The 15175-nt window shown below is 47.5% G+C and overlaps 1 protein-coding gene across 4 annotated transcripts in view; it reads right to left on the bottom strand.

Moving 5' to 3' along the window:
* The window catches only part of SLC25A18 (solute carrier family 25 member 18), a 52096-nt gene that overhangs the window by 15933 nt on the left and 20988 nt on the right, over nt 1-15175 (bottom strand). For 2 of the 4 annotated variants that reach the window (XM_068277265.1, XM_068277264.1), the window contains one exon: nt 11075-11172. In XM_068277265.1, the coding sequence (XP_068133366.1) occupies nt 11075-11172 (98 nt within the window). The remainder of the gene's footprint in view (nt 1-11074; nt 11173-15175) is intronic. The other 2 variants (XM_068277266.1, XM_068277267.1) reach the window with 1 other exon arrangement.

Below are 15175 nucleotides of genomic sequence, written 5' to 3'. Positions count from 1 at the left end.
GTGACATGGTTAAATTCGCATACACCCTCGCCTATGCGAATTCGCGGCAAAAAACGCGCAAAAATTCGCATCCGCATGCTATTTCATGCAATTTCAACAGCGGTGGAATCCAGGCGATTCTGCACTGCAATAGTGGAAACGAGCCCTAAGTAATCTAAAAAACCCAGACTAGATTATAAAAGAAAAATGTCACCTAAAATATTATAACCTAAGTTAGAGACATACTGAGACAAGCTATTCATAAAGGGCTGTGCGATTTAAAAAACAAAAAAAACAAAAAAACAGGCTGGTAAATTACTGCAGTCTGTATTTTTATATTTTTGGGGAAATTTATAGATATTTTCGAAGGTACGGTAGAAGTTCGTTAATTTACCTAAAGAAGACCTGTGCGGTAAGAGTAGGTCTCTGTTTTGTTACATGCTGTTCTTCCACGGATGGCATTACAATAGTAAAAAAGGCATCAGCAGAATCCCTTTAGATGTTCATGTTAGATTATAGGGAGTACTGTAGAACAGTCTATTAGTCTTTATTAACATTGTATTTCATAGCCTGTGTTTAGATGACCTCTCAATAGTAATAATGAACTTAAAGGGTTAAACGTCTGAAGGGCTGCCGGGAAAATCTCTTTTGCGAGTCTCTCTCCTCTGCTGCCTGGGGGGTAGAGACGCTTAATCCTCCCAAGAACATGTCACAGCCTATCAAAGGGAGTAACAGGAGAGAGAGGCTTTTCCTATTGGCTCTCTGCACCTGTCAGTCATGGGCTATAATGAGATATCACACCCTGAAGGCATGTGGAAGCTGGTTTTCGCTACATCGAAGCTGTCAGTAATTACCAAACATGTTACTAGGCTTTACCGTATGTTTATGAATTGACATTTACTGACATTTGTTGGAGGCATTTACTGTACAAGTCGGTAATTTACTTCGCTGCTCGGTAATTTCAGCTTGCCATGCGGTAACAGCCTTTATGAATTGACATTTTCATAAATGCTGGGTAAAATCAGCTGTATTCTGCATTACCGCATGTGGTAATGTTTTATGATTTTGAGGCCAAAGTTGGGATTGCTGAAAGGCAATTAGTGCAGCTGAGTGACTGCAGTCACATGCAGGCGCTTGTATCGAGAAACTCTTTTTTCTTGCATTCACACAGCCTGTTATTCATCACAGCAACCTTCACAATACCGTCTATGTCTAGACACAGATTGCAAATTCTTCCTACTAGCAGATAGTTAAATATCCCAGTGCAGGATTCCTTATGATATCCTCACTGGGATAATGAATCTCAGGGAACTCTTGAAAAGATGTCTCAGTTAATCAGGCCCCCATGACCCTGGTGAGCATTCCAAAATTTATCATGCAAAAGAAAAAAAAAAAAACTTACAGGGAGTGCAGAATTATTAGGCAAGTTGTATTTTTGAGGAATAATTTTATTATTGAACAACAACCATGTTCTCAATGAACCCAAAAAAACTAATTAATATCAAAGCTGAATATTTTTGAAAGTAGTTTTTAGTTTGTTTTTAGTTTTAGCTATTTTAGGGGGATATCTGTGTGTGCAGGTGACTATTACTGTGCATAATTATTAGGCAACTTAACAAAAAACAAATATATACCCATTTCAATTATTTATTTTTACCAGTGAAACCAATATAACATCTCAACATTCACAAATATACATTTCTGACATTCAAAAACAAAACAAAAACAAATCAGTGACCAATATAGCCACCTTTCTTTGCAAGGACACTCAAAAGCCTGCCATCCATGGATTAGGTCAGGGTTTTGATCTGTTCACCATCAACATTGCGTGCAACAGCAACCACAGCCTCCCAGACACTTTTCAGAGAGGTGTACTGTTTTCCCTCCTTGTAAATCTCACACTTTATGATGGACCACATGTTCTCAATGGGGTTCAGATCAGGAGGCCATGTCATTAGTTTTTCTTCTTTTATACCCTTTCTTGCCAGCCACGCTGTGGAGTACTTGGACGCGTGTGATGGAGCATTGTCCTGCATGAAAATCATGTTTTTCTTGAAGGATGCAGACTTCTTCCTGTACCACTGCTTGAAGAAGGTGTCTTCCAGAGACTGGCAGTAGGACTGGGAGTTGAGCTTGACTCCATCCTCCACCCGAAAAGGCCCCACAAGCTCATCTTTGATGATACCAGCCCAAACCAGTACTCCACCTCCACCTTGCTGGCGTCTGGGTCAGACTGGATCTCTCTGCCCTTTACCAATCCAGCCACGGGCCCATCCATCTGGCCCATCAAGACTCACTCTGATTTCATCAGTCCATAAAACCTTAGAAAAATCAGTCTTGAGATATTTCTTGGCCCAGTCTTGATGTTTCAGCTTGTGTGTCTTGTTCAGTGGTGGTCGTCTTTCAGCCTTTCTTACCTTGGCCATGTCTCTGAGTATTGCCCACCTTGTGCTTTTGGGCACTCCAGTGATGTTGCAGCTCTGAAATATGGCCAAACTGGTGGCAAGTGGCATCTTGGCAGCTGCACGCTTGACTTTTCTCAGGTCATGGGCAGTTATTTTGCGCCTTGGCTTTTCCACACGCTTCTTGCGACCCTGTTGACTATTTTGATTGAAACGCTTGATTGTTCGATGATCACGCTTCAGAAGCTTTGCAGTTTTAAGAGTGCTGCATCCCTTTGCAAGATATCTCACTATTTTTGACTTTTATGAGCCTGTAAAGTCCTTCTTTTGACCCATTTTGCCAAAGGAAAGGAAGTTGCATAATAATTATGCACACCTGATATAGGGTGTTTATGTCATTATACCACACCCCTTCTCATTACAGAGATGCACATCACCTAATATGCTTAACCACTTGCCGACCAGTGGCTTTCTGGCTGATCTGTGCTGCGTAGGCTCTCCAGCCCGTAGCACAGATCAGGTTTTAGCCAGGGCGATCAGACTTACCCCCTTTTTTCCCCACTAGGGGGATGTCCTGCTGGGGGGGTCTGATCGCCGCCGGCTCTCTGCGCTTTGCAGGGGGGGCTCTTCAAAGCCCCCCTCCGCAGCGTTTTCAGCGCTCCGTCCCTCTCCCTCCCCCTCTGAGCTGCACAGGACAGATATCCGTCCTGCGCATTGTAGGATAGGCTTCAGCCTATCAAATGACGGCAATCCCCGGCCAATCAGAGGCCGGGGATCACTGATCTGCCTTACGGCGCTGCTAAGCAGCAGCGCCGTATGATGTAAACAGCGGGAATTTCTTCCCCGTGTGTTTACATTTTGCCGGCGAGCCGCGATCGGCGGCTCTCCGGCTGTTCACGGAGACAGCCTCCGTGAACGGACATGGAAAGGCCGCTCGAACGAGCGGCCGTTTCCATGGAAACTTGCAGACGACCATCTTACGCCAATCGGCGTTGGCTGGTCGTCAAGAGGTTAATTAGTAGTAGGCTTTCGAGCCTATACAGCTTGGAGTAAGACAACATGCATAAAGAGGATGATGTGGTCAAAATACTAATTTGCCTAATAATTGTGCACTCCCTGTATAATGAATCCAGACAAGGTGCTAGATCACAAGTACACTTCATAATGATATTCATTGTGGTGAATGCCGATGCCAGGATTTCTTAATTAGCAGCAGGAATGCAGTGAACACAGACAGCAGAGCAATCATTTCTTAATCTAACCATAAGAAGAAGTTTGACAGGAAAAACACCGGATGACTTAAATACAGTTTGTACTTTCAAAGTCCAATTTTGTGCATTGTGAATAACAGTTATGACCACTAGAGATGGCCCGAACCTCCGATTTTCGGTTCGTGAAACGCGAACGTGAACTTCCGCAAAAGTTTGGTTCGCGCGAACTTTCGCGAACCGCAATAGACTTCAATGGGGAGGCGAACTTTGAAAACTAGAAACACTTATGCTGGCCACAAAAGTGATGGAAAAGATGTTTTAAGGGGTCTAACACCTGGATGGGGTTATGGATGAGTGGGATAGACGGCAAAAGTCCCGGGGAAAAATCTGGATTTGACGCAAATCAGCGTTTTAAGGGCAGAAATCACATTGAATGCTAAATTGCAGGCTTAAAGTGCTTTAAAACATCTTGCATGGGTATACATCAATCAGGGAGTGTAATTAGAGTACTGGTTCACACTGACACACCAAACTCACTGTGTAACGCACGCAAACAGCTGTTTGTGTAGCGACGGCCGTGCTGGACTGGTGCGCACCATGGCGGTTTTCAAACTCGTATGGTCACCGGGCTGTGGTAGCTCAATGATAGACCAAATTTGATCAGCTGGACAGTCAATGTTGTTCTGTCTACAATGAAGCAACAACCTTATTATCTTGGGTGTGCTACACCCCTTCCCCCCCCCCCTTCCCGAGACACTCATATCGCCGTCGGTCATTGCTTCATTGTGATACGCAAGCCCCTTCACCGCGGCAAGGTAATGATCACAAAGGAATTGCCACATGTACATGCCTTTTGTTTTGTTGTTGCAGCTGCAGTGCAGCCAGAAAAATTAGGCAGGCATGTACACGCACCAGGAAAATTAGTATAGCGGCCGGTGCTAGCAGCGGCCTTAAAAATTCAGGAATCCACCTGGAGTCCTGGACCCTGTTGGTGGTGGCGGAGAAGGCAGTCAAGCGCCCAGAGATGCTGTGTGGGGAGCGACTTAGTCTTGGGGCAGGCAGTCACACAGCGTGCAGGCAGAGATGCTGTGTGCGGGGACTGACTTAGTATACGGACGGGCAGTAGCCCTCCGGGATCCATGCCTCATTCATTTTGATAAAGGTGAGGTACTGAACACTTTTATGACTTAGGCGACTTCTCTTCTCAGTGACAATGCCTCCAGCTGCGCTGAAAGTCCTTTATGACAGGACGCTTGAGGCAGGGCAACACAGAATTTGGATGGCAAATTGGGACAGCTCTGGCCACAGGTCAAGCCTGCGCACCCAGTAGTCCAAGGGTTCATCACTGCTCACAGTGTCTACATCCATACTTAAGGCCAGGTAGTCGGCTACCTGCCGGTCCAGGCGTTGGTGGAGGGTGGATCCGGAAGGGCTAAGGCGAGGCGTTGGACTAAAGAATGTCCGCATGTCCGACCTCACCATGACATTTCTGGAGCGACCTGTCCTTACCTGCGTGGACATAGGAGAAGGATTACTGGCAGTGGTACCTTTATTGCGTTGTGCTGTGCTTAAACTCATTGTAAAGCATAGTTGCAAGCTTGTTCTGCAAGTGCTGCATCCTTTCTGCCTTCATGTGATTTGGAAACATCACCACCACTTTGTGCCTATACCGAGGGTCTAGTAGCGTGGCCACCCAGTACAGCTCATTTCCCTTGAGTTTTTTTAAACGGGGATCGCTCAACAGGCTGGACAGCAGGAAAGACGCCATCTGCACAAAGTTGGATCCAGACGTACTATCCATCTCCTCTTGCTCTGCGACGCCTGCTGCAGTTCTTCTGCCGCCACCTCCTCCTCCAAAGAAATACCTTCCTCATCATCAGAGTCTGACTCCAATTCCCCACACGACTCTTCCTCCTCCTCTTCCCCCCTCTGTGCTGCCGCAGGTGTTAAGGAAACATCTGGTTATGATGAGAATTGACCCCACAACGCTTCCTCCTGTAACTGTTCCTGTTCACGCTCCTCCACAGCTTGATCCACCACTCTACGCACGGCAAGCTCCAGGAAGTAAGCGTATGGGATCAAGACGCTGATGGCGCCTTCACTGCAACTCACCAGGTTGGTCACCTCCTCAAACGGTGGCATGAGCCCGCATGCATTTCGCATCAGTGTCCAGTTGTTGGGCCAGAACATCCCCATCTCCCCAGAGTGTGCCCTTCTACTGTAGTTGTAGAGGTACTGGGTGACGGCTTTCTCCTGTTCTAGCAGGCGAGAGAACATAAGGAAGGTCGAATTCCAGCGAGTCGGGCTATCGCAAATCAGGCGTCTCACCGGCAACTTGTTTCTCCGCTGAATATCGGCAAAGTGTGCCATGACCGCCTGAAATGCCCACACAACTTCCTGGCCTGCTTCAGGACGTTCTCTAAGCCTGGGTACTTTGACACAAACCTTTGAATGACTAGATTCAGCACATGTGCCAGGCAGGGTACATGTGTCAGCTTTCCCAAATTAAAAGCGGAAATGAGATTGCTGCCGATGTCACACACCACGTTGCCGATCTCCAGCTGGTGCAGGGTCAGCCACTGAACCACCCGTTTGTTAAGAGCAGCCAGGAGAGCTGCTCCAGTGTGACTCTCCGCTTTGAGGCGAGACATGTCTAAGATGGCGTGACACCGTCGTACCTGGCATGCAGCATAGGCCCTGGGGAGCTGGGTCTGTGTAGCTGGAGAGGAGATTGCAGCACCAGCAGAGTTGAACTACCACTCAGCCAAGGAGGAGGAGGAGCAGTGATGGGTATTACAATGTGCACCTGTCACACACAGACAGGTACCGGACAGGCACAGTGACACTGCGTGCGCTCACATAGGTAGGTGGGTGCACTGTGAACAACAGGTAGGTATATGCAGTGATGGGTATTATAATGTGCACCTGTCACACACAGACAGGTACCGGACAGGCACAGTGACACTGCGTGCGCTCACGTAGGTAGGTGGGTGGGTGGACTGAAGTGAACAACAGGTAGGTACAGTGGCTTGCAAAAGTATTCGGCCCCCTTGAAGTTTTCCACATTTTGTCAAATTACTGCCACAAACATGAATCAATTTTATTGGAATTCAACGTGAAAGACCAATACAAAGTGGTGCACACGTGAGAAGTGGAACGAAAATCATACATGATTCCAAGCATTTTTTACAAATAAATAACTGCAAAGTGGGGTGTGCATAATTATTCAGCCCCCTGAGTCAATACTTTGTAGAACCACCTTTTGCTGCAATTACAGCTGCCAGTCTTTTAGGGTATGTCTCTACCAGCTTTGCACATCTAGAGACTGAAATCCTTGCCCATTCTTCTTTGCAAAACATCTCCAGCTCAGTCAGATTAGATTGACAGCATTTGTGAACAGCAGTTTTCAGATCTTGCCACAGATTCTCGATTGGATTTAGATCTGGACTTTGGCTGGGCCATTCTAACACATGGATAAGTTTTGTTTTAAACCATTCCATTATTGCCCTGGCTTTATGTTTAGGGTCTTTGTCCTGCTGCAAGGTGAACCTCCACCCCAGTTTCAAGTCTTTTGCAGACTCCATGAAGTTTTCTTCCAAAATTGCCTTGTATTTGGCTCCATCCATCTTCCCATCAACTCTGACCAGCTTCCGTGTCCCTACTGAAGAGAAGCACCCCCAGAGCATGATGCTGCCACTACCATATTTGACAGTGGGGATGGTGTGTTCAGAGTGATGTGCAGTGTTCGTTTTCCGCCACACATAGCGTTTTGTATTTTGGCCAAAAAGTTCAATTTTGGTCTTATCTGACCAGATTGCCTTCTTCCACATGTTTGCTGTGCCCCCACATGGCTTGTAGCAAACTGCAAACGGGACTTCTTATGCTTTTCTGTTAACAATGGCTTTTTTCTTGCCACTCTTCCATAAAGACCAATTTTGTGCAGTGCACAACTAATAGTTGTCCTATGGACAGATTCCCCCACCTGAGCTGTAGATCTCTGCAGCTCGTCCAGAGTCACCATGGGCCTCTTGACTGCATTTCTGATCAGCGCTCTCCTTGTTCGGCCTGTGAGTTTAGTGGACGGCCTTGTCTTGGTAGGTTTACAGTTGTGCCATACTCCTTCCATTTCTGAATGATCGCTTGAACAGTGCTCCGTGGGATGTTCAAGGCTTTGGAAACCTTTTTGTAGCCTAAGCCTGCTCTAAATTTCTCAATAACTTTATCCCTGACCTGTCTGGTGTGTTATTTGGACTTCATGGTGTTGTTGCTCCCAATATTCTCTAAGACAACCTCTGAGGCCGTCACAGAGCAGTTGTATTTGTACTGACATTAGAATACACACAGGTGCACTCTATTTAGTCATTAGCACTCATCAGGCAATGTCTATGGGCAACTGACTGCGCTCAGACCAAAGGAGGCTGAATAATTACGCACACCCCACTTTGAAGTTATTTATTTGTAAAAAATGTTTGGAATCGTGTATAATTTTCGTTCCACTTCTCACGTGTACACTACTTTGTATTGGTCTTTCATGTGAAATTCCAATAAAATTGATTTATGTTTGTGGCAGTAATAATGACAAAATGTGTAAAACTTCAAGGGGGCCAAATACTTTTGCAAGCCACTGTATACGCAGTGATGGGTATTATAATGTGCACCTGGCACAGTAGTAATTATACCACCAAGGGGCCAAAGGCCAGCTGCGACTGACTGACAGGGCTGTATATAATGCAAGTGGGCCACACACACAACAACAAAAAAATAGATCACAAGAACAAGATCAGCTCTCAAAAGAGCTGTTGAGGGGTGCTTTTTTAGCAATAAGAATCAGCAAAGAGCAAGCTAACAAGCCTACAAGAGCCTAACTAAGCTTTCCCTAAAGCACAGCAGCTCTCCCTTCTGTAATTACTGCAGGCACACAAGTGAGTGAAAATCCTGACACTGCCTGCCTTTTATAAGGGGGGGGGGGGGGAAGGGCCTCGAGGAGGGAGTGTAGCCTGATTGGCTACAATGTGCCTGCTGACTGTGATGTAGAGGGTCAAAGTTGATCCTAATGATGCACTATGGGGGCAAATCGAACTCCCGCAAAAGTTCCCGGTTCTCGGCGAACGTGAACCACCGATGTTCGCCGGAACCTGTTCGCCGGCGAACCGTTGGGGCCATCTCTAATGACCACTCTTACCTACATTCATGGATGGTTGGAGTGGCTATTTGTGGACAGCCAGACAACATCATAAGTCCCTTCATTGCAGCACCTTATCACCTTACTCCACAGGCCACATCTGGAGTATGGAATACTGTTTTGGGCACCACACTATAGACAGCACTTTGACCTTCTGAAACGGATACAAACACGGGCAACTAAATTAATCAGAGGGATGGAAGATCTTACTTACCAAGAAAGGTTGGACAAACTGGGCTTATTTAGGTTGGAAAAAAGGCGACTGAGAGGTGACCTGATACATCAAATGACAATAAAAAAAGCTAGGCAGCAGTGATGATCGTAATCAACAAATTACGATTACGCTACACCCACTATTCTGCTTAACCTGCTTGTCCCTAGGGTTGTATGATGGACAAGGGGACATTATTTGTGCATGGAGAGAAAAAGTTGTTGCCATCTTTTTAGAAAGGGGTCCTTCACAGTAAGAGTGGTTAACATCTTACCTCAGGTAGTAGTTATGACAAACTCTGTATCTGCATTTAAAGAGGGCTTGGATGCTTTCCTTGCATTGAAAGGCATCCACAGCTTTAAATTATTTAGGTAAGTCCCGGTAGAGTAGATCCAGGAATTTGACTGACATCTGGATTTGGAAGGAATTTTCCCCTTTCAAGGCTAATTGGCCCAGGCCTTGTAAGGTTTTTCACCTTTTCCTGGATCAACTAGATATGTGCGAGTTCAGGTTGGTGTTTTTTTGTATTATTATTATTATTATTTTTATTTAATTTTTTCTGGTTGGACTTGATGGATGGATGTCTTTTTTCAACCAAACTAACTATGTAACTAATGTACCGATCATTTGGAACACTCAGTGCAAATAGGTGGGAAAGATCACCTAGTCCTTTCAAGATTGTGCCAAGGATACTTTGTGAGGAAGGATACTTTGTGATGGGTGAAAGGACGTCCTGTCCCTACACAGTGATACACCACTGTAAGGGTCCTCTTCCACTGAGAGGAATTTGCTTGAAATCACAAATCACTAGCAATTTTTAAATCACCACCACTTTAACACAGGAACCGTGGGAAGCATTTTCCACTGTAGCGATTCGATTTTTTGGAAATTGCAATCCTTTTTGGAGCACTCTTTGAGCAAAACCGCAACCGCAATACAAAATTGATGAACAATCTTTATCGCTTGCGTTTGTGATTTTCTTTTTTGATTGCAAGTGGAAAATAGGCCTTAAGGTGCTTTATCTAGGGACCAGTGGTAGAGGCAGTGATGTACTTCAGGGCCAGTCTCCCTGCTTGTTTTTATACATTTTTGGACTCAGGTTTTGTCTGTCAGTGTATGGTGGTTTGGATTGCTGTATTTTGCTTATTTTAGTGTTGCTGATATATATTTACAACTTGTTCATTATTGCTATTTTTATTATGCCCGCGCTGTATATGCGATTTTAATAATATGCTTGAGATTAAATAAAGATAATGCTTGTTTACATCATTGTATAGGTCTTTCATTAATATTTTCACTACATGGATTCTTTTTCCATTTTGAGACAGTTAGTGCAACCTTTTTTGGGTAAATTAGGACCTTCCATCCCTCCAGTTAAATTTAGTTGCCCATCTTTGTATCTGTTCTAGAAGAAGGTCAATGTCCTTTCTACAGTGTAGTGCCCAAAACTGTATCGCATACTTCAGATGTGTCCTCAAAATGGATTTATACAGAGGGAGTAGTATACTAGAAGCTCAAAATGTTATCTATCCATTTATGCATCCCAAAATTGTATTTGCTTTAGCTGCTGCTGCCTGGCATTTAAAGGTGCGTACACACGCACTACATCCGGCAACGACGGGTCCGTCAGACCCTCCCGCTGGGCGGACGTTTAGCCGACAGTAGTACTTGTGTACGCGCTGTTGGCAGACTGATAAGGCTGTTTAGCGTCCGCCCAGCGGGAGGGTTCAGCAGACCCGTTGTTGCCGGCGGTAGTGCGTGTGTACGCACCTTTATACAATTACTTAACTTGTTATCAACCAGTAATCTCAAATCCTCCTCCAAGTCTGCGGGTGTGCCCCTGCAGTGTTTTTTTTTTCTTTTTGTTTTTCCATAAAGAGAATAAGCAGAGAATTTCCTACCATTTTTTTTCCAAATCATCTCTAGTGTGTCGGTGAGTTGATAATATAATATACCAGATGGGATCAGCTGACACTTGCATCACTTGATGTTTGTTCTGTGAGGCCTCCTGGCAATTACGGTACCTGCTCACCTAGTTCAGCAAAATAACATTGCAACACACAGCTCTGATCTCATTCCCACATCATACCTCTGTACATGCCAAAGAATCCTTCTGAGCGCACAGTCTTTATCAAACAGTCAAACCTAGTGGAGAAGGGGAGACAAAGTAGGAGAGAAAGTGAGAGACTGGGGGTGGGGGTCCCCCCAGAATGTTTCACACACACTTTTCAAAGAAACCAAGTAAATAATAATAAAAAAGGTCTTTATTGTTAAAAAAAAAAAGTTGATTTTGATCTGGTCAGCGTTATTGTTAAGAAAAAAAAAATAAGATCTCTTATAGGATGGCAAAAGAATGCAGTCCTCATTTGGGAGTGAGAGTCTTTTAAAATATTTGATGTCTCACAGGGTACAGCAAATAGCACATTCCTAATGCTGGCCATATTAAGATTACCATAATAATCTGAACATTTGTATAGCGCTTTTCTCCTGTCGGACTCAAAGCACTCAAGAGCTGCAGGCACTGGGATGCGCTCAAGAGGCCACCCTATCATGTGGCAAAACAAGCAATTTAGTAAAACAGCTGCTAACACACTGCACAGTAAATTGAGGCAAGAATGGGGGAGGGGTGCACAGTATGGAGGAGCAAGAGTAGGAGAGAGGAGTAAAATATAGGAAAGCAGGAGTGGGAGAGGGGACTATGGTATTCAGTAGTGGGAGTCAGAAGCACAGTACAGTCAGGGCCGGATTTAGGACAAGGCCACCTAGGCCATGGCCTAGAGCTCCACAGCAGCAAGGGCACCAAAGCAGAAGGCTAAACTGGTGCAGAATTTGCAAGCTTGCAAATGCTGCAATGCAGGGAGATCAGGCGAGCGCCTAAGCGCAGTACTCTGCTGCTTGCCGCCGGTGTAGCACCCCCTTTCTCGCTGTCCACAATTGTATTGTGGCCGGCGGCTATGGACTTGGGCAGCATTGGAGTTGGAAAGGAAGAGGAAGCTCCTGCACCGGAGACAAGTGGATAAATAAGTGACACTGATGGCTTCTGCAGTGTGAAACCGAGCTGGCTACCTATACTGAAAGGGAGGGGGGCTAAGAAGGGTTTAAGGGATTCATCTGACTACCTATACTGTAGGGAAATAGGGTAGGGGCCATCTGGCTACCTATACTAGAGGGAAGGGGGGGAGGGGTCATCTGGCTACTTATATTGGAGGGAAGGGGGGAGGGGTCATCTCGCTACCTATACTGAAGGGAGGCGGCTGGTGACAGTGGCCTTGGGCGGTAAAGAGTACAAATCAGGCCCTGAGTACAGTATGTGGAGGTAGCAGTGCAGAGGGGAGTATAGTATGGGGGTTTAGTAATGAGAGGGGAGAGTAGCATATGGGGAGTGGGAGCAGGGCCAATTCAAGTAACAATTGGGCCCTAGGGCAAAATTAGCCTGGGGCCCCCCCAACTGACACTCCCTCAACCAAAAAGCATCATTAGAGGCCCTTTGTTGCAGCCAAATTTCCCTCCTGGGCCCCTGAGCTGGCTGCTGACCCTCCCCCGATCACCTCCCAACTTAACTGTGCTCCCTAGGACCTCTGCAGTGTCTATGTCAGTGTAGTGTCTCACCTGCCCGCCAGCACGGAGAGACGCTACTCTGCCAAAAACTCTGCAGGGTCCCTGGGGAGCAACAGTTAAGATGGGGGAGGGACACCTTGGGGGCCCCTACAGGCTCTGGGGCCCTAGGGCAATTGCCCATTTTTTCTTATGGTAGCTCTGGCCCTGAGTGGGAGAGGGGAGTACAATGTGGTGAGCAGGAAAGGGAGAGGGGAATAAAGTATGGAGTTTAGGAGTGAGAGTGGAGTACAATATGGGGAGCAGGAGAGGGAGAGGAAAGTACAAGATAGGGTGCAGGAGAGAAGTATATTATGTGGGTTTAGTGGCGAGAGTGGAGTACAGTAAGGGGGAGCAGAGTTGGGAGAGGGGAGTACTGTATAAGGCAGCAGAAGTAGGGGAGGTTTTAGTAGAGGGAGGGGGGATAACAATATGATAGAACCAGAGTGAAGAGTACTGTATTGGGTATCAGGAGTAAGACAAGGAGCACAGTATGGGGGTTCTCTAGTAGTAGAGAGGTGCACAGTATAGGGAAAAGGGAGCACAGTATAGGGGTTCAGGAGTGGAATAGGAGAGCACAGCATGGGAGAGCAGGAGAGGAACAGGAGTGAGATAGGGGAGCACAGCATGGGAGAGCAGGAGAGGGGTACAGGAATGAGATAGGGGAGCACAGCCTGGGGGAGCAGGAGAGGAACAGGAGTGAGATAGGGGAGCACAGCATGGGAAAGCAGGAGAGGAACAGGAGTGAGATAGGGGAGCACAGCATGGGAAAGCAGGAGAGGAACAGGAGTGAGATAGGGGAGCACAGCATGGGAAAGCAGGAGAGGAACAGGAGTGAGATAGGGGAGCACAGCATGGGAAAGCAGGAGAGGAACAGGAGTGAGATAGGGGAACACCGCATTGGGGAGCAGGAGAGGGGTACAGGAATGAGATAGGGGAGCACAGCATTGGGGAGCAGGAGAGAGGAACAGAAGTGAGATGGGGAGCACGGCACGGGAGAGCAGAAGAGGAACAGGAGGAAGATAGGAGAACCCAGCATTGGGGAGCAGGAGAGAGGAACAGGAGTGAGATAGGGAAGCACAGCATTGGGGAGCAGGAGAGAGGAACAGGAGTGAGATAGGGGAGCACAGCATTGGGGAGCAGGAGAGAGAAACAGGAGTGAGATAGGGGAGCATGGCATGGGAGAGCAAGAGAGGAACAGGAGTGAGATAGGGGAGCACAGCATAGGGGAGCAGGAGTGAGATAGGGAAGCACAGCATTGGGGAGCAGGAGAGAGGAACAGGAGTGAGATAGGGGAGCACGGCATGGGAGAGCAAGAGAGGAACAGGAGTGAGATAGGGGAGCACAGCATTGGGGAGCAGGAGAGAGGAACAGGAGTGAGATAGGGGAGCATGGCATGGGAGAGCAAGAGAGGAACAGGAGTGAGATAGGGGAGCACGGCATGGGAGAGCAGGAGAGGAACAGGAGTGAGATAGGGGAGCACAGCCTGGGGGAGCAGGAGAGGAACAGGAGTGAGATAGGGGAGCACAGCATGGGAGAGCTGGAAAGGGGAACAGGAGTGAGATGGCGAGCACGGTATGAGGGAGCAGGTGAGAGGAACAGGAGTGAGATAGGGGAACACAGCATAGGGGAGCAGGAGTGAGATAGGGGAACACAGCATAGGGGAGCAGGAGTGAGATAGGGGATCACAGCATGGGGGAACAGGAGAGAGGAACAGGAGAGAGATAGGGGATCACAGCATGGGGGAGCAGGAGAGAGGAACTGGAGTGAGATAGGGGAGCACAGCATGGGGGAGCAGGAGAGAGGAACTGCAGTGAGATAGGGGAGCACAGCATGGGAGAGCAGAAGAGGAAAAGGAGTGAGATAGGGGAGCACAGCATGGCGGAGCAGGAGAGAGGAACAGGAGCGAGATAGGGGAGCACGGCATGGGGGAGCAGGAGAGAGGAACAGGAGTGAGATAGGGGAGCACGGCATGGTAGAGCAGGAGAGGAACAGGAGTGAGATAGGGGAGCACAGCATGGGGGAGCTGGAGAGGAACAGGAGTGAGATGGGAAGCACAGCCTGGGGGAGCAGGAGAGGAACAGGAGTGAGATAGGGGAGCACAGCATGGGAGAGCTGGAAAGGGGAACAGGAGTGAGATGGCGAGCACGGTATGAGGGAGCAGGTGAGAGGAACAGGAGTGAGATAGGGGAACACAGCATAGGGGAGCAGGAGTGAGATAGGAAAGCACAGCATTGGGGAGCAGGAGAGAGGAACAGGAGTGAGATAGGGGAGCATGGCATGGGAGAGCAAGAGAGGAACAGGAGTGAGATAGGGGAGCACAGCATTAGGGAGCAGGAGAGAGGAACAGGAGTGAGATAGGGGAGCATGGCATGGGAGAGCAGGAGAGGAACAGGAGTGAGATAGGGGAGCACAGCCTGGGGGAGCAGGAGAGAGGAACTGGAGTGAGATAGGGGAGCACACCATGGGAGAGCAGAAGAGGAACAGGAGTGAGATAGGGGAGCACAGCATGGGGGAGTTGAAGAGGGGAACAGGAGTGAGATAGGGGAGCACAGCATGGGGGAGCAGGAGAGGAACAGGAGTGAGATAGGGGAGC

Source organism: Hyperolius riggenbachi, chromosome 3 (genome assembly GCF_040937935.1).
Source record: "Hyperolius riggenbachi isolate aHypRig1 chromosome 3, aHypRig1.pri, whole genome shotgun sequence".
NCBI lineage: Eukaryota > Metazoa > Chordata > Amphibia > Anura > Hyperoliidae > Hyperolius > Hyperolius riggenbachi.
Note: the sequence above shows the minus strand (reverse complement) of the source record. Positions and strands in the feature narration are given on the sequence as shown.